The sequence below is a fragment of the Brachionichthys hirsutus genome, chromosome 8 (genome assembly GCF_040956055.1).
Source record: "Brachionichthys hirsutus isolate HB-005 chromosome 8, CSIRO-AGI_Bhir_v1, whole genome shotgun sequence".
In the NCBI taxonomy this organism is placed as follows: Eukaryota; Metazoa; Chordata; class Actinopteri; order Lophiiformes; family Brachionichthyidae; genus Brachionichthys; species Brachionichthys hirsutus.
In genome coordinates, this window is record NC_090904.1 from 2,787,323 (window position 1) to 2,806,354 (window position 19,032).

The window sequence follows — 19,032 nt, forward strand, 5'->3', positions numbered from 1 at the left end:
ATGTAATTCCCACAGCGGCTATAAATAGATGGTCTGAACTTGGCTTTCCTGCTGCAACCTGATGTGTTTTAAAGGGTTGGGGTGCAGGTCTGACCGCTAGGGTTGCTGTGATGTGAGGTGGGGCCACTCGCAGCTGCAGGACAGGTCACTGGTGGAAATGGGGCATTCTATAAATAGTTTCACATCTGAGACTGTAGCCCTCAGCTCTGAGGATAAGTATGTTCTCTCTGGATGAATTACATCATCGCGTTGGATTTGAATTGTAAACACACATCTATGGGCCGCCTTTAATTTTTGCATAAAAAAAAAAAATCAGCATTCAGGCAGCAGCAGTGGGGGAGGGGAGCAACAGAGAAAAATCATTGCCATCATCTTCATTAGAGAGGATCCTGTTGTCCAATCAGCACGCTGCTGTGCACGGGGATTCCATCGGCGCCCCGTTGGCTGTCGCTAGGATACCACATAATCAGGAGGCAGGCCACGGCCTGGTTGGTGGAGTGGGGTGTTGATGCTGGGACGACGAGCTTGCCTCGAGTTGGGGGGGGGGGGGGGGGGGGGGGGATGAGAGAGGTGTTGGGGGTTTTGGATATAACAGACACACGCTTGCACGCGCTCAGTCCATTCACGCAGCCAGCCAGCCAGCCAGCCAGCCAGTAAGCAGACAAAGAAGAGCAGCATCCTGCAGGAGGACAACCTGCTCCCGGGGGATGGGGCATCATACCCCTGCATCACGCTGGGGGTGCTGGAGGAGGTAGGAACGTCAGGGTTAAGGGGCTTTGTTTCAGTAGACACACACACCAGCATCTATCTATCGATGCCATTATCGCTCATCAATCGATTTTTGCCGCTGGGAAGTGCACTCTAGTGTTTTTAGAACGCGGGTCAGCAGAGACTTCCTGTTTGCTGGCTGAGGGACGGTACTGTTGGGTCCCTCCAGTGTTTTGGTCTCAGCCCGTCTGCCTGGCGGCGGCGCCGCTCCGCTGCAAACCTTCCAAACCCAAGTCTGACGGTCTCCCTGTGGTTCTGTAATGCCGGTCGATCAATATGTTCTCTCGTTGTAATGTCATGTTGTTGACAGACTCTCGTTGAGGCGTTAAAACGCTGCGGGCTGCCGGCGCTGATCCGCCGGCGCTGATCCGCCGGCGTGTTCCGACACATTGGGCAGACCTTTTCATGGACACCGATGGATAGGTGACTCCTCTCAGAGAAACGGGGACTGAAAGCATCTCTCCGAGGGGACCCCCCCCCCCCTCCCAAACACATGAGTTGGAAGCGGGTTCTGGGATGTAGGCTAATGCATTGTTTACAACCAGGAAGCTCCTCTACCTTTTACAGTCATTGACATGAATTCAGAATTGAATTTAAATGGACTTCCTCGAGATTTTCTAGATCTGAGTTTTAGTTCACGTTTTATTTAAATGAGACATTTAATGACGGCAGACATTCTTCCCCAGAGGTAATCGAAACGTGCGGCACGTATTAAATAAATGGTGAATGCCACATCTAAAAGATAAAACCTATTTTTACCACCAGCGTGATCTGAAATGTAAATTCCTGTCTGTAGCCCAGTAGAGCGTAGCCTGACTAGAGGATAACCAGTGAATGTCTTTTACTTGCACCATTAAAATGCAATGTTGCGTTGAAGATGACTCTCGCCTTCTTGTTCGCTCGGCACTAATTAGCATTATTTGCATACATCGCTCAACAATGTCGCTAAATGTATTCCCTGTACGAAGCGGCATGAGATGGAGGTGAAAGGACAGAAATCACAATCGCTGCGATTCACCTGGAATCTCGATTGTAGGCGTTTCCTCAAGCATCGAAAGTTTCAGCGAAGCGTAAGCAGCTCTGCAAACAAAACCTGAACTGGAGCCCCCCCCCCCTCCATGTCTTCACGCGGTGACTACATTGCATTAATGGCTGTCCTGCTTCTGCCAGAATAACACATGGTTGCGTCTCCTTGGCTGCTTTCTATCCTAAGTGGGTTACCAAGCTGTGCTCCGGCCTCTAATCCGTTCACAGGCATCATGAGGAGCAGGAGGAAATGGCTGCAGCAGCACTCCTCCTGTTTATTACTTCCATCACACCCACACTTTTTTTCATGCATCCTTCTCTTCCATCGTTAGGCACAGGAGAGCCATTCAGAAGAGCCGGGGGTCAAAGGTCAGACGAGCAGAGGGCACTATGGAGACTGATCCAGGAACCCCTGCCTCAACGGCCAACAGTACCGGGACCTCCAACACCTCCTCCGGCAGTATCACCTCTAACACTATTGCTGCTGCTGCTCCGACTACTTCTACTAGCAGTACTAATAGTAGTAGCAACACTACCAGTACTCCCAGTAGTAGTGCTACAACAGGAAGACAGGCAACGCCACAGATCTCTGTTTACAGTGGGATACCAGACCGGCAAACGGTGCAGGTGGGTGTTTGTGTCGTGGTCAAAAGCGTAGACGGCTTACAAACACACAACATGGTCTTTAGGGACAGTATTAATAAAATGATTAATAAAATGATGTTTAATGATAAACTGTCTACGAAAATGATTTAAGAGACGTTTCTCTTCCAGGGCAATATAATGGTGAAGGGATCTCGAGTAAATGTGCATGCCGAAGCAAGGAAGGCTTCTTTTGTGCTCTTGACCTTTTGACCTGGGGAAAAGCCTTTACACAGGCTTAACCTCCCGGTGAATACGGTTCATGCGACCGTCTGGGCCGATGCTTCGACAGCAGGGCTTTTGTTACGCTCGTCCCTCCAGCCTGCCCTCCAGACTCGCGACCAGGAAGCCCTCGGAGCACTCGGGACGGCTTGTCATTCATGGTCAATGAGACGTGAATGCAGCGTATTGCTGCTACTTTTACCCTTAATCCAAGAGGTGTGGTGACACCAGGCGCAGGCTAGCATCCGCTCTCGTTGCTTGGCAACAAGGCAAAGCGCAGTTTCAGGGATAGTTATTGTCGAAGGCCAGCTTTGGCTTTGCCATCATTAGGTAAAGCTGGAACTTCTCCAGTTTTGAAGATTTTGAAACACTCATAACGAGAGTCGTGGATCTCTCTGTCTCAGATGGTGAATACGTATGTACAGTCTACTCTCTAGTACAAATATGTGTCTATAAATACCTTTCAGCCATTCAAAGTCCATTATAGAAAATAATACAATTAAATGATGATAAACTAAATTAAATTAATGGGCTTCTCTTTTCTATTCAAATAAGTCAGAAATATCCCAAAAATATATCTTCCTGCAGAGGATCAACGGTGGGCACAGACTCCCTGGTTTACGTTCCTATGGTGGATAATCGATGAAGAGTTTTCTTTGGTTCAGTTTTCTTTTGTTTAATGACCCAACATCAATGCTCATAGAAATCATGATTTTTAGGTAACGCCAGTAAATAATAAATCAGGCAATCGGGTGCTGTCCTGAGACTGTAAACTGACACCTGGATTTTAACCCAACTTTAACTCTCCTTTAATCAGAAACAGTTGAGTGTGTGATATTTCTATAACATCTAAGGTCCCTTTATAAAGCACTGATCACTGATTTACTGTATTTATTTCCTTCAAGCTTTAAATCATGACGATATCTGCTATTAAAACCAAATCAGTGAAGTGATCATCAATCAGCATGGCTGCCTTAGTGAGACTGCATTATGTCACAGGCTGCATGACTGTATACATTTAATTGATTCAACATTAATTAGCTTCTTACTAATATTAAACTAGCAGTAACTAGCCATCGTACAGACGCTGGTAGCTAGTCGACCACGTGGGGTTGTAGTTAGCACTAAGTACATGCATAGGACTCATTTGGCCAGTGACTACTATAACCGGTACTCACTATTGATCACAAATTACATAATATAACCGTTACAACCTTGTGGAAACTGATGTCATGACGTTTGGACTTTGCTCCTGTAATTGCTGCAGTTACAGGTAAAGCATTGTAGCCCAGTGTTCTCTAAAGATCTTTCTTTTAATGTTGGGGCCTTTTATGTAGCTATTTTATCCATATTAACGCTGATAAAAATTGCTTTGATGGACAGACTGGTCCCTCTTCTGTTATTTGTATGCTAGCTGCAAAACCGCAAGTAAAAAATGTTTTCAGTCTGAAGCCTATTAGTTCACAATCTGACGGCTGCTGCACTCCAACACTTGGCAATGGCGCATTAGAAGCACGCGTCCATGTCACGTCGGGCCATTCCATGTAGTAGCAGCCCAGATCGACTCGTGGTTTGGGGGGGGTCACAAACACTGACCAGCTTCTAGGACGTGATATTTGAGACGGAACTGAAGCTAAATATCTGACTCGTCAGTTAAAATGTACAAATACTAGTAGTGATTGCTCTCTCGATTCCTACACCATGAGTAAATTGTATTTCATAACAAAATAAGCCACGCCCCTGTTCTCCCGTACACGCAGGTGTTCCAGCAGGCGCTGCACAGGCAGCCCAACACGGCAGCACAGTACCTGCAGCAGATGTACGCTGCCCAGCAGCAGCATTTGATGCTGCAGACTGCAGCCCTCCAGCAGCAGCACAACCTCAGCAACGCGCAGCTCCAGAGCCTGGCTGCGGTTCAACAGGTCAGCAGGCGGACGATGCAGGAGCTTGTAGCAATAATACTGCTTGTATTGGCCTGTTTCAGCACGCGATGCATTTCTTCTTCTCTTGCCCTGTAACAGGCTAGCATTGCAGCAGGCAGGCAAAGCGCTTCACAGAACGGCGCTCCCTCCCAGCAAGCGGGGTCGACTCAAGCTACAGTAGGTGCAAGTCGGAATGATTGGGTTGCGTCCGGAGAGGCAGTCTCCGATTGTCCCGTTCCTCCGCTCCCCACAGATCAACCTGACCACCTCCCCAGCAGCAGCTCAGCTGATCAGCCGGGCCCAGAGCATCAACGCCACCCCCACCAGCATATCCCAGCAGGCTGTCTTGCTGGGCAGCCCGTCGAGCCCCACTCTCACCGCCAGCCAGGCACAGATGTACCTGCGTGCACAGATGGTGAGGCCGTAGCAACGGGGAGCTTAGCCGCCATCGCATTTACATGCGTTTGCATACATGCATAAGTGCAGCCAGACGCATTCAGCGCCGAATAAATGAGCGCTGAGTGTGTGTGTTTGTGCACACATGATGCGAGTCTCTTCTTACTCTGTCGTTGTAAATGCTGTGTTTTATGGCCTTTCGAATGAAGATGAATGATGAGGAAGTGCAAACATTGACATATTTATTTTTTGACACTTCTGGCAGGCGGGAAAACAAACATAGCATTTTTGCATTGCCAAGGCTTTTATTTCTGTGACAGTCCTTGAATGAATTCACATGAGTCATATTTAGCAAGAGGCACACTTGTTTTCTCACGCATCCACCCGTTGTAGGTTCAAAACAGTTCTACAGTACACCATTAAGTTGTACTTGTATATCCACAAAACTGTTGTCAGTAAGATCAGAATTTTGAAATGTGGGTAATTCTGTCCTTTTATTGGAAGTAAATTGGATCAAAATTGTTGCAGATTTAATGCACAAAGCATCAGCTCGATAGTTTAGCTTTGAATAATGCCTGTATATGTGACATAATCCTATATGTTTTGACAAACTACCGGTATAGTTCTCCTATCACTGTTTTTCTGTTTCACTGGAGAAGAATCCGTCCTGAGAAGTCCTTTCTGACTGTGTGATCCTTCCCAGGCCCAGCAGAGTAACTTGGTTCAGGTGGCCAGGAGCCTGGGTCGGGCTGTTCCTCTGTCTCCACAGATCATTTTCACTCCGACGGCCGCCGTGACGGCCGTCCAATCGGACAACTCCACGCAGGGTTCCGCACAGGTAGCTCCAGGGAGGGATCGTTTCACAAATGCAATTGAATAATGATAAACCCTCTACTAAATAAAAATTCTGATTCCGACACGGGCAGCTAAAGCGTGGCAGAAGATCCTTCACACTAGATAATTAAATACATTTTCACTAATACGCGACTTATCCGTGTATTAAGTACATTGATTTGGTGCAGGGAGTCGCCATTGAAGCCATTTTATCTCGAACAAAAATAACATTTCTTTCTCACCAACTTTGAATTTGTTTCTCCTGAAGAATCAAGTCCAAAATCTGGCCATCCGCAGCCAGCAGGTGGCGACCACGTCCTCCTGTCAGCCTCAGACCCTGCAGACCTTCAGTCTGAAGCCGAGCCCCGTGCCCATCCAGCCTGCCGCACTGCTCAAGAATCCCAGCCAAGGAGCGCAGGCCTCCCCGGGAGGAAAGGCCGGCTCCTCCGACAGTCTGTCTGAAGCAGGGAAGAGGGGGGGCGGCGCAGCCGTCACAGAAGTCCGAGCCATTAACATGAGCCGCAGCGTCACGGCCGTCAACACCCAGCCGCTGATCGCTCCAGGTGAGTCTGCAGCACCGCAGCGAGAAAGTTCAGACGACGAGTCTTATACATGACCAACCCGAAGAAGAGCCCAGGCCCTAAAGGCGTTTAATGATTGGTCCATACAATAGGAATAATAGTGATTTAAAAAATAAGCGTATTAGAGCTGAAGCAAGTCAGTACATTGACCAGAAACTGAATGATATTTGTACATATTTTACTTGAATTAAACTACCGGTATGCTTAAAAGGTTTGTCTGATTTAAGGTCAATCAGTTTGTTGTTTGCAGCCCTAATACTTTCACAAACCAAAAACTGCTTAGTTCAAATCCTTACATTTACATATTAGGGTTAGACACACAAGTAAAAAGGGGGAGTGGGAGTGGGGGGGGGGGGGGGGGTAAAATCCAGTTTGTTGCCTAATCAGCAATATCTCCACGATGGATCCATCGCTGCAGTCCCGTGTTCCACAGGAAATGAGTTGTTTTAATGAGCGGCTAAATCAAACCGGTTGCTGCTCGCTGTGCATCGATGTTCACCCTGAGGCGGTCGTCGTACGGACACAGCAGAAATGTGCGCTTGTGTTTATAGTAGGGTGCGAAGAGAAAAGACTTTGTGCTCTTGACACGGGCGACACGTCGGGGTCTGCATCACAGACGCGCTCGCCGTGGACGCCGCTGTGTCTGGATCGGTCCGGCTGCTTTGTGCGCTAACAGCCGGAACGCTTTCTCAACCGCTTGCTGTGTGATCGGAAGTCAGCAGCTGCTTGCTTTTCTTCACAGTGCGAATGGTTGAGAATACGGCGGCGGTATAACCGGATGGCATCGAATCAAGTCCAGTTTGATCGCACCTCCTCGTGTGCATCGTCTCATTTTAAACAAAGACCCCCCCCCCCCCGAATAGATTTAAATAGATTTGTGCATGCTGTTGTTTTTATCTGCTCATTCAGGTGTGTGTGTATCTGTGTTTGGGGGGGGGGGGGGGGATTATCGGAGGGTGTGCTTTGTGGCAATAATGGATTCACATGAAATGAAAGGATGGATAGAAGCTACAAATCTGGCTCCGTGTTGCCATGGCAGCAGGCCATGAGGGACAGGTGTGCACACTGGATCAGGAGGAGCGGCTGCGTGGCGAGATGATGTGTCTGATTTAAACTGGGTCATTTTACGCCTTCAAACACGAAAGCTTTATAGAATAAAGGTCAACATCTCTTGTGAATCCACAGTGAGAATAGACGCTTCCGGGTTTTTGCTGCTGGTCCACAACGGCTGGTAAAATCCACGCCTGTCCATCGATTGGGTTTACCGGTAATCAGAATCGTGCCGATCCAATGAGGCCCTGTGTTGTAAACTATTAGGTAATATGTGTTGCGCTGCAGGAATAGCTGCGGTAAGGCCAGCCTCCGAGTACACGGGTGTTAAAGTTCTAACAGATTAGGAAGTCGGTTCTCATCATCGCTCACAAAATTAAGAATCGCCACGGGAATTCTTCTCCTCGGTCTCAAACATGCCATCGACGACAAGATTCAAGAGTCAGGGAGCGTCGCACAAGATTTAACAAAGACCTTTAGGTGACAAGCAAGGAAACAAGTAGGAGCTAAAGAAAGGGTTGGGATGTTATCATCCACATTTCCCTCCTAAATATCAAACACATCTGAAAATTCTTGTGGCAACTGTGGTGTAAGGAGGAGCGGATCAGGAGGTGAAAACTCCTCCCACTGGGATCGTCAGGGCCGGCGCTGGGTCAATTGGCTGCCGTGTGTCCGTGTGGCCCTGCGGCCCTGCGATGCATCCGGGTGTACCCCCGCCTCTCGCCCATAGCGAGCTGGGATAGACTCCAGCGACTCCCTTCACCTGCAAAGTGGAAGAAAATGGCTGGATGGAGGATGTGAAGGGATGAAATAAATTCCAGGGTGCAACCCTATCAATAAGCATCCTCCAATGATTGGAGGTTCATAACAGAAGCATCTCCGTTAGCCTTGGCTTCACCTCAACGGGGATCGCTTTGACCTTAGCAAGCAACCAATGGAAAACGAGGAATTCATTTTCTCTCTCTCTTTTTGTTCACCCACAACATTTTAGGGTGACGTTGCCATCTCTGGAGTATTAAAGACATCCAGCTTCACTTTCCTCCAATGGGAATGTGGTTTAAAACCAACGTTGGCCGTCTCGGTTTGTCGTCGGCCTTCTCTAGGCAGGATGCTTCCTGCACCGTACCTTGAAGCCACGGCGGGAAGGATTGAAAGCAGCATGCACAGATTAAAGAAGAGCCACACACTGTGTGTGTGTGTGTGTGTGCGTGTACAGTATGTAGTTGCTAGTTTCACTTGATTATGAGATGACTTTGAAAGTATCCACTTTCAATGCAAGTCCAGAGAAATCTGACTGAGTGATTTCTTCTGGAAGCATGCGGAGGCGTGTGCTCAGATATTCCTTCAGCGTTGACTGAGCCCATCGACCGCTGGATGCGTTTGTTTCCTGACTGCTCACAGACTTGATGGACTAAGTCTCAATTTGAAATGAGGACAGATTGCATCCGTCTCGCCGCTCCTCTGTTTCACGCCGGAATGTGTTCTGTGAACGTGAGCGAGCGCGACAGCCAGTGAGAACGTGGAAAATCAGGGATTTTCCAGGGCCCCCGTCAGGAACGTAGACGATCCTCAACTTGGAACGTTAAGACGACTACAGTCATTTGTTACTCAAGGGGAGTGGAGGCAACGGCTACATACTGAGGACTGTGGGTGGGTGGGGGGGGCTGAGTCATCCCGTTATTAAACCCAAAACCTTAAGGGGGATGGCATTTAAATAGACTCCCCCCGTCTCACTCTTCTTCCCAGACTTAATGGGGCTGCTTGTATCTGGGGGATTCAGAAATACCCTTCCCTTCACTCAGGCACAAGAAAGCAATCCCCCGCTAGCGTGGGATTTTGTTTTAATGCCATTCGAGTTGTTCCTGATTCGTTTTGACTCTCGTGTGTTTTTAATTCTCTTCTGGCCTCTTTTACAGCAGCATAATCCCTTATTATTGACCAGACGGAAGGTCGAGTCATTTACCCTTTATTATTATTAGTTGTTTAAAATCGACTCGTAGTAATAAACGTACTGAAGAGCTGCACTGTTCACGGTTCACTATGCAGATTTACATGGCCGTACTTGCCTGTCCACACAGCTCATATAGCAGGGGCTTCTGCGTTAGTGGTTTGGTAATAATTGCTTTGATGGGAATGAAACGGCTCTTTGTTTTCTGGTAGAGTCGTTGGAGATTAAGGAGGCGGCAAATGAGCTTGGAATGGCTGATTTAGCATGAAGCCATGAATATATTGCATCAGCATGCTTACCCCAGAGGTATTTCTAATATTAGACTTGCTTCGGGGTACTTCCACACTCATGCATGAGTCATCTCTGACAATAAAGGGTTGATTTGCTGCTTCTCTTGCTTTGGGTCCGTTCTGAGCTCAGGATGTCGTCTTTTTCTTCTTTTTTCCTCACGATGACGCCGACAGGTATCAGATATAAGTAATGGTCGGACCAAAACTACAGCCGCCGGCCTCCGTGCACCTTCAACGAGATTGACGTGCTAGATCCCATTATTAGTGCACACAGGTGAAAGGAACGGTGATGCACGCTGAGGATGATGGGCTGTCAGACAGATTTCAGCTTGTTAACATGTGAATTTTTAATCTATTTTCTTGTTTGAAAACAATTATGTTAGAAAAAACAAAAAAATAAATCCTTAGTTTGTTGACTGTTGACATTATCCCAACATTTGATTTTAGAAAATAGGATTTCGATAATGAATGAAACCTGTTTTGTCCAGAAGAATGTTAATGCCTCTTTCAGAATATAACACAGAATATTTGAACTAAACTTTTGACTAAATCTGAATAATTTCATGAAATTGAAGTCTTGAAGCAGGAAATTCTGTTTTCTTGATCTTCTGTTGAGGAAACGGAATGATTTGGAATGTTCTGTTGAATATTGTCGCCGTTTTCCCTGTGTTTTTATCCCAGCGTACACTCAGATCCAGCCCCACTCGCTGGTTCAGCAGCAGCAGCAGTTTGTGGTTCAGCAGAGTCCAGGTTCCCAGAGGACGACAGGCCAGCTGCTGCAGACGGCCTCCATTCAGCCGTCGCAGCACCCCGTGCCCGTCCTGCCCAAGCCTGCTCCACACCAACCCTCCACGCCGAGCCAGCAGGCCACCATCTTCCACTCCACCATCAGCCCCCACGCTCTCCACTCCTCTCTCAACCACGCTAAAGCTCAGCCCGTCCAGCTCACCGCCATCAACTTACAGATACAGCCAACGGTGGGTACAGCACCGCTCTCAAAAAAAAAATCCTCATTCGACTTTCTGTCACCCAAAACAAACTGGAAACATCATCAGTTCTAAGGTTGTGAAATTAGGTTCAGCGATTTGTCCTTTGTCCACAGTTCCCAGAATGCCCCAGCCTTATGTGACACCCCCAAGGAAATATTTGTGTGTAACATGCAAAACTTTTCTGAACATTTTTGTACACAGATTAGTGATTCCATTATGCAGCTAGACTGACTTAAGTGAGCATGAAGGATGTCTTTTTTTTTATTCTAATCGTCCATCCTGACTTTATGTTCCACTTTCTAAAGCAAAACGACGACGGTTCCAAAGCCACCCACCAAATTCCTTTCCGCTCCAAGATATACAAAAACACAAGAGTCTTCTGAATTTGGGGTTCCTGGTGTTTTATTTTCCTACTCGTGTCATATTTTCCAAGCCTATTGGTTTTGAGTTTTTGCGTCACTGACATGAGGAACAGTCCCTGATCTGTCTCTCACATGTTCCCTTTACCCTTTGTTCTGAATACACACTATAGGCTTCTCGAGTGGTTCGGGACTGTAAAGATAAGCCCACTTCCCTGGTGGTCAGAGAGACGTGTCCAACCGTTGCCACGCAACAGCAGCCACCTCCGCCTTCGCCATCACAACCCCCCAAACCACCAGTAGAGCAGCCCAAGGTGGACCCAGTCCCGCCAGCTGTGCAGCCTCAAGGTAAAGATTCAGCAGGATTTTCACAATGTTTCACACAAAAAAAAAACACTTTAACAAGTAACCCATGGGACCAGTTTAAACTGAGTTTTACATTTGGTACAGAAAACATGCCATTTCCTCATGCTCTCCTTGAACAACTGATTTCATGCTTTGTCTCTTACTGCTTTGTAGTTCACTGAGAAAAAGAAGCTCACAGCGGTGAGTTATACATAGTTATAAACATTTAAACCCACAAACAAATCGGTGAAGACCCTGCACTGCAAATATTTACAAATTTGAATAATGCAGAAATGTATTTTTTAACTTAAAACTTGAGGTGACGATGGAGCCCTCTGTGTTTTATTCTTCTATTCTTCCTCTGTGGATCCTTCGACGGCCGTTATTTAGTTTTAGTGCCATCTTTACCAAGTTTTTTAACAACAGAAATATTCAGTCTCGGTCAGTCCCTGTATTTCTTTTGGTTTATGACGTGGGTGAAAGATCACGAGAATCGGTTCTCGTTTACATGCTAATATTTGTACTTGCTTTTTTTTCTTATTTAAAATGTATTATATTTATCCGGTGATTTGTACTAAAAGTTATTTTCCATTTAACTTCAATTTTAGGTTATTTTTCATTTAAAATCACAGAATTTCCACGTTTATCATTAAACACTGAGAAGAGACATGCAGTGAGGCAGCGGCCACCTGAGCCTCTCCATGGATTGTGCAATGACGCGGCTAACTGTGCTACATGCTATGCAGTGACACCGTATTGCTGTCTCTCTCTGTATTTACTGGTATTTTGTGTGTAAAAGCGCTCCCGTCTGTTGATGTAATGGTCTCTGGGTAGCTGCAGACCAGAGTTTGTCCGTTGGACTGGATGCTGGTGTAAGAAACTATCGTGATTCAACTTTGGACTGTTTCGATTGTGTGTAGAATCCACAATGGTTTCTGCCACATATTTAATCTACTTAAAAAGCTTCCGGATGCACGAATCAGTGCAATCCCAGAAATGTTGCCTGATTAGCAAAATGTATTTTCCTAATGCTTTCTTTTTTTTTTGTAGCAAGTTGATTTAGTTAATATGATGGATCAGATTTGTGAAAAGGGATTTGTGCGTGATCGCCCAGGCTAGCAGCTAAACGCGTTCATGCCTGTTTGGGGTGTATTCTGTCAATGTTAAGTTTCCATAATGATATTTTTCCTACATGGTAGGAGTTGGTGCTGCTTCCAGTAAAATGAAACATTCTGCAAATCGCAAGCTGCTCCTTTGTGGCCTGTGACTTGGGTGTGATGGGCTACGGTAGCGCTTCTTTGTTCCCATGACGATGAATGAATAATTGTGTTGGTGACCAAGCTGTCAGGACTGTAAAGGTTCTTGACACATTTGGAAGGCGTCACACGAGACATGTTGTTGTGGGTTTGTCACATGACTAATGAAGCACAGTTGTGGTTTTGCTCGGTGTAAACAAACAAAGGTGCTGTTGCATGATCTCACCCCTAGACCTCTCCGAAAGCATCTAATCTTAATCCCATCCCAACTTTAGACGTAAATCTGCAAATAAACCAACAGTTAATTGGAGCTAGTTGTTACGGTAACCGGTTACAGGGGGGCCACAGACTGGAGACTGTGAAAGTGCTTCTTCTTCTTAGTGGGTTTAATGGCCAGCTGGACAGTCAGGCCCCGCCCCCGGTTGATGATCGACACGTTTATTGGTCCAGTCCGAGGAGCTGCGGTGGGAGGGTCCCGGGAGGCGGGGCCTGCTCTCAGGCTTTATGCTGGCGGCAGCAGCAGCGGCGGGTCGGAACATTTAGCGACCGACCAACGGACCCCGCATGTTTCTGCCTGAACGGTAAGAACCGTCCTCTCGTTCTGCTGCGCCTTTCAGGCGCACCGTCGGGTGAGGGGGTAGGGGGTAGGGGGTGGGGGGGGGTCAGGGTCAGGAGACATGTATCCATGGAGACCAACCTGAATCACTTAATCTGGTTATGTTATTGCTGTCACAGCAAGAAGGTCACAGGTTCTAATCCGACTTGGTTTGCATGCTCTCCCCGCGTCTCTCTGTGTGGCCCTGCGATGCCCTGGCGGCTTGTCCAGGGTGTAGGCCGCCTCTCGCCGGCTGGCTGCTGGGATGGGCTCCAGCATGACCCAGAAACGGGTTCGGAAGATGAATGAATGAATGAATGAATGAATGAATGCTCTCTGTAAATCAAGCAATACTATTGAGTGGAGCTCTGAGCCCACTCATTCCGTTGGTGGATCTATTAATGCTGGGGGGGGGGGGGGGGGGGGGCTCATAGAACCTCAAGTTAACGATTACAACCTGATTACAATCTTCATATGGAGAGACTTGTCCTTGAACGCCATCATTCACACCGAATCCACGAGTGACCTGCTCCACGCTCTCCTCTAATCGCCGGATGGCGTTCTGTTCATTTCTCGGTCAGACGGGGGCTCAACCAAGAGGCCAAGTGCCGCGCCTGGGAGCCCGCCTCCAGCTATGACCTCGGGAAGTGAGAGCGAGGCGCCCGCCGTGACGGGCAGCACGCCACAGAACGGCGAGGGCAAACTGCCCCAGGCCATCGTCAAGCCTCAGGTCCTCACGCACGTCATCGAGGGCTTCGTCATCCAGGAGGGGGCGGAGCCGTTCCCAGTCTGCGTGAGTCTCCGGCTCTCAGCCTCTGTGTGATCCAGTCACAAATGAGAAGCTCGCTCTGAGCACGTGCACGTGGGTGGAGGCGTGTCTGATGAGCTGCAGCGTATGAAGGGGTTAAATCCCTCGACTGATCTGCCATCTTCTTTTGAACTGATTTAACTTCTACTTCTTATCAGGTGCATCCGGAAGCCTCGGGCTGACATTCATTTATTAGCGCTGTAGCCTTTTGTTCATGTACAAAATAGTGGCTGTTGTAATGTAAAGGCTTGGGACCTACCGCCCCCTACTGGGCATCTGGTGTAACTGTACAGTAGACTGTATTTACGTTCATTCCTGGCTTCTCAAGCGCAAGAAGCAATAATAATATGCAGCATAAATGAAAATGACTATATTTCACAGTTGTTAAAATTGTTCTTTCAGTTAGGGCTGTGGTTTAAGCCACTGTAAGAGTTCCTATCTCTTTAATGCATTCTTTTAAATGGCTTAAAATGTGATTTTTTAATTTGCATATTTTGAGTCTGAGCTCATGGTAGCGTTTTAAACATTTTCTTTCTTTTTTACAGTTGCCCTGAAATGCAAATAGAAAGCAGATTGTCTTACTGAGCTTCGGCCTTCAGGTCCATCATATGAAACTTATTAAATATATTTAATTCAAATGTGACATCAAATCGAAAACCAGAATATATTTAATCATTCTTTGAATTCAGACTTTATTCTGTAATAGTGGCAGATTAAGTTTCTGCTGATTGACTGATTGAATATCAACACAGTTGTTTCTGTAGCATTAAATGCTATTTGCTTGTTAATAATGGTTAGCAAAGTTGATATTAAACAAATATTTCACACCTCATTCAAGAATAAATGTTGACTGCAGCAGCCGTTTCCTCCGTGGTTGGTAAACAAAGCAGTGAACGGTATGTTAACTCAGGTGGGCTGTGAATTACTCTTTTGTTTTTAACGGTGGCTGTGATTTCATGCCTGCGTCTAATCAACAGGTGGAGCGCCTGCCGATTCTCATAGACAGCCCAAAAAAGTTTGGTTCTCAGCTGTCTTCAGATCCCGACAAAACCCCAGTCAGCAATGCAGCGAACAGCGACTCGGAGGCCGAGGACATGGACCAGCCAGGTGAGACGAGACCACTTCCTGTCCGGTGGTGTGTGTCGTCACGCACAGCTGCTGCAGCTTTCTGCTGCGTAAATGATGCAGAGCCGTCCTGGAATCAAAGCAGCTGCTGCTCCTCTGTCCTCAGCTCAAATACATGCTGAGCTCCCGCAGCATCGTGCAAGAATTCTGGTTGCTAGAACTTTGAATTTAACAGAAGAACTCTTTTCCTTCAATGTTCCCATTTTGCTTTTTTATTTTATTTCATTTTATTTTGTTAAACCGTAAAGAGCAGTTTCATCCTTCACAGTGGACAGAACTCATTCTGGAGGAGTTCAACATCCATGAAATGAGTGACGGATACTCTGTAGAAATCCTCTGCTTTTTGCTTTGCTTTGCTTTGATTGCTTTATTTCGAACATGCAATTTAAAAAGACAAATATAAAACAAACAAACCGAAAACGATGATAATAGTCAAACTAACAATAACAGTCAAAACAACAATAATAATACAAACAGCATGTCCTTCAACCTGCAATGCAATGCATTAGTTAAAAACATACTGATGCATTAGTTGGACAATTTTTATTTTTAGCGGTTTGGGAGGTGACCTCATCCAAAAACGGCTTTGGGAATAATCTGGGTTTAAATGTAAAGCTTAAATTGAGTCGTGTTTTGCTTCAGGCTTTTTTCAGGTGTGTGGTTGGAGCAGACGAGGGCTTTTTAAACGAATCTATTGTCTCATGTTTCTGCTTCGGACCTTCACCAGACAAAGAGCAGGAACCCAAGCTGACCTGTGAATACTGCGGCTGGGTGGACTTCGCCTTCACATTCAAAGGCTCAAAGAGATTCTGCTCCATGGTTTGTGCAAAGAGGCAAGTGACCTTTTCGGCTCCATCTCTTCTCGTTTGTGAGAAGGGAAAGGCTCCAATAACGATTGTTTTTGACAGGTACAACGTGGGCTGTACCAAGCGGATGGGCCTGTTCCGTCCAGAGAGGACTAAACCAACCAACCGCTGGCGCCGGAGATCGCAGGGTCGGCCCAGCGTAGAGGCCAAGAAGCAGGTGGGAGAAACCAACTTGCGCACCCACACTCCTTCGCCGCCCGTCAAGCACGGCTTCTGCTGCACATTTTATGCTTTGCAATTTCACGCCTCGTGCTTTTTAATGAACTTGGACATCATATTTGTTTTCTCCCTCCGTCTTCCAAGGGTCATTGATTGCTCCCTGATCTCTGCTATATGCGATCAGCAGAAATAAGGGATAAATATTGATGTTTCCCTGAGGTGGTAGCAGCCGGATTAGCCAGCGGGGGGAATGTCGATGCTGCTGGTTGGAAGCGGTTCACGCCTGGCTGTGACGCGTTTGGGGTGAAAACGGGAAACGGTTTATGGAGCCCTTTCTTCCAGTCTGTGCCTTCCCGTTGTTCTACGCTGACGGATGACACCCAATGTGTCTCAGAAAGCATTCACACGCTGAAACATGGCAGGCCAGACCGCAGCTATCGGATCTCCGTGCGTCTGGGTGCTCAGAGCTGTCCGTTTGCGATTGGAGGACTTGAGATGAATGTTGCAGCCCATGAATTACGTGTTTAGTTTCATGAGTGGAGATTTATCATCCAGAGCCTTCACCTCCTGACAGTCATTGATATTGATCCATAAACCCAATCATCTCCCTGAGGGATTTAATACTATATATATATTGTATAATATTTCAATTACTATACTAATTCAGCCTCATGGGTAGTACAGCTTACTGCGGTTAGCAGGAGCTAACGTAGCATTGCCAGCTTCGCCCTTGAGCCGGTCCGAGTCGCGTCAGGAACGGCATCCGGCGTTAAAAATCCAAATCAACGTGAATAAAGTCGTATCGGATTGGTCGAGGCCCGGGTTAACGACCGCCAGCAATGCTGTTGATCCACGGGACGCTGCTGGAAATTTTATTACTGTGGGTCGGAGACGAAGAAGAGGAGGAAGGCGGGTGCATCGGCAGCGAGAGAAGAGGGAATAGAAGTGGAGGAGATGAAGATGCTGAGGTTCTCCTTGGGAGGGACCAGGTTGGACAGGATTAGAAATGAGACAATAAGAGGGACGGTGGAGGTTAGACATTTGGAGATAAGGTCAGAGAGACCAGACTTTGATGGTTTGGACATGTCCGGAGGAGAGACGGGGACTATATCGGTAGAAGGATGCTGAGGATGGAACTGCCAGGGAACAGGGCTAGAGGTCGACCCAGGAGAAGATACATGGACGTAGTGAGGGAGGACGTGAGAGTGGCTGGTGTTGGTGAGGACGATGCAAAGGGCAGGGTTGGGTTGCTGTGGCGACCCCTCAGGGGCAAGCAGCAAGTCCATTAGTCGAGCCGATGTCCGTTGTAAATCTCAGCTACTCTTCTAATCTGGGATGTATTGAACGCGCCGCCTCAGCAGTATTATTATACTGATGTCTGCTCTGTTTCCAGAAGCTGTCCTCGTCCTCTCAGAAGACGGGCGGCTCTGTATCTTCACCACATGCCTCTCAGCCCAGTCAGGAGGAGTCCAGCCCCTGTTCAGACATATCCAGCTACGAGGAGCCGCCGTCTCCCCTGTCGGCCGCCAGCTCGGGCCCCGTGGCTCCGCCCACGGCCCCCGCCCACCCACCCACCCGCAGGCATCCGACCAGGTCATCGGAGCAGGAGGGCTGCACCGGGAGAGACGCGCCATCGCCGTGTCAGCGATTCATACCCAACGACCCCACCAAGTGGAACGTGGAGGAGGTTTCTGAATTCATCCGGTCTCTGCCAGGTCAGTGAGGTTAATCCGTCACTCACCCTAACCTCGGACTCCAGCTTCTGATGCCCGTTTACCCTCCGCTGCCCCCTGCAGGTTGTCAGGAGATAGCGGATGAGTTCCGTTCCCAGGAGATTGACGGACAGGCTTTGCTCCTGCTGAAGGAGGACCATCTCATGAGCACCATGAACATTAAACTGGGACCTGCTCTCAAGATCTTCGCACGCATCAACATGCTCAAAGACTCGTAGCAGGCAAGGGTGTCCATGAGTCGCGCTCTGATGGTAAGGAGGTGGAGGCGCAGGTCAGGAGGTGTTCCATCTGAACTCCATCCTCCTCCCCCAAATACAGGACTGTCTCCTTTGAGTGGGAATTTAATATTCCCCTGCATCAAGTCAACATAGCTTGTCATTCTGAGGTCTGAGATCTGCAGCTCAAGCCCTCTAGAACCTGGTAGTTTGTTGACGTGCACTTGCAGGGCTTACAAAGCCACTCGCTAGTTACGGTAGTAGGAGTGAAGTTGGTGGTGACATGAAATTAGGGCAAACTTCCCACGTATTGATTCCCACTTTAAATGAGTAGAACGTACTGGATTCACATGTAAAATAAATGTGGATATGTAAGTTAAAAATACCATGTTCAGTACTACAAGTTGTAAATAAATACTGCACATGCAGACAGAGTAGCCTTGGCATCGTTCTTCATTTCAAACGGGGTTTGATCTGAAAGTGGCGCGTTTCTGCACGTCCGCTTGAAGCTCGCATTTCTGCCGCCGCACGCCTTGTCCTGCGTGGCTGCAATTTAGAAACGACCCATAAACGGTTCTCACGGCCACCAGACGCCGTTGATGCAACTATTTTATTTGCTTCTACATGCCGGCTCTCCCTCCCTCTCACATCCATCCCTGATTTGAACAAATCACTGAAATTAGATGAGCACGGACCTGAGGGACCTTTCTGAACCCGAGGGGTACCCGGATTAATTTACCAGCGGCCGTAAAGCATCAGCTCACAGATTATTGACAGATTTTAGGTCTGTGTGTGTGTGTGTGTGTGAACGGATGAAAGGGGATGAGGGGGAGGGAGAGGAAGGAAAACTTTGCAAAGGGAGGATGCTGTAACATAGACTCAGCTCCTGCATCCATGAGTTAA

The 19,032-nt window shown here is 47.5% G+C and overlaps 1 protein-coding gene across 1 annotated transcript; it reads left to right on the plus strand.

The window, feature by feature from the left end:
- The first annotated feature begins 707 nt into the window (after window positions 1–707).
- Window positions 708–18,566, plus strand: phc2b (polyhomeotic homolog 2b (Drosophila)). Its single transcript, XM_068742297.1, has 15 exons — window positions 708–751; window positions 2,127–2,421; window positions 4,419–4,580; window positions 4,680–4,757; window positions 4,834–4,995; window positions 5,680–5,814; window positions 6,079–6,373; window positions 10,361–10,656; window positions 11,201–11,375; window positions 13,805–14,010; window positions 15,009–15,138; window positions 15,884–15,989; window positions 16,065–16,179; window positions 17,575–17,896; window positions 17,978–18,566. The coding sequence occupies exons 1-15, from the start codon at window positions 708–710 to the stop codon at window positions 18,130–18,132; spliced, it is 2,676 nt and encodes an 891-aa protein (XP_068598398.1). The 3' UTR covers window positions 18,133–18,566.
- Window positions 18,567–19,032: the final 466 nt, after the last annotated feature.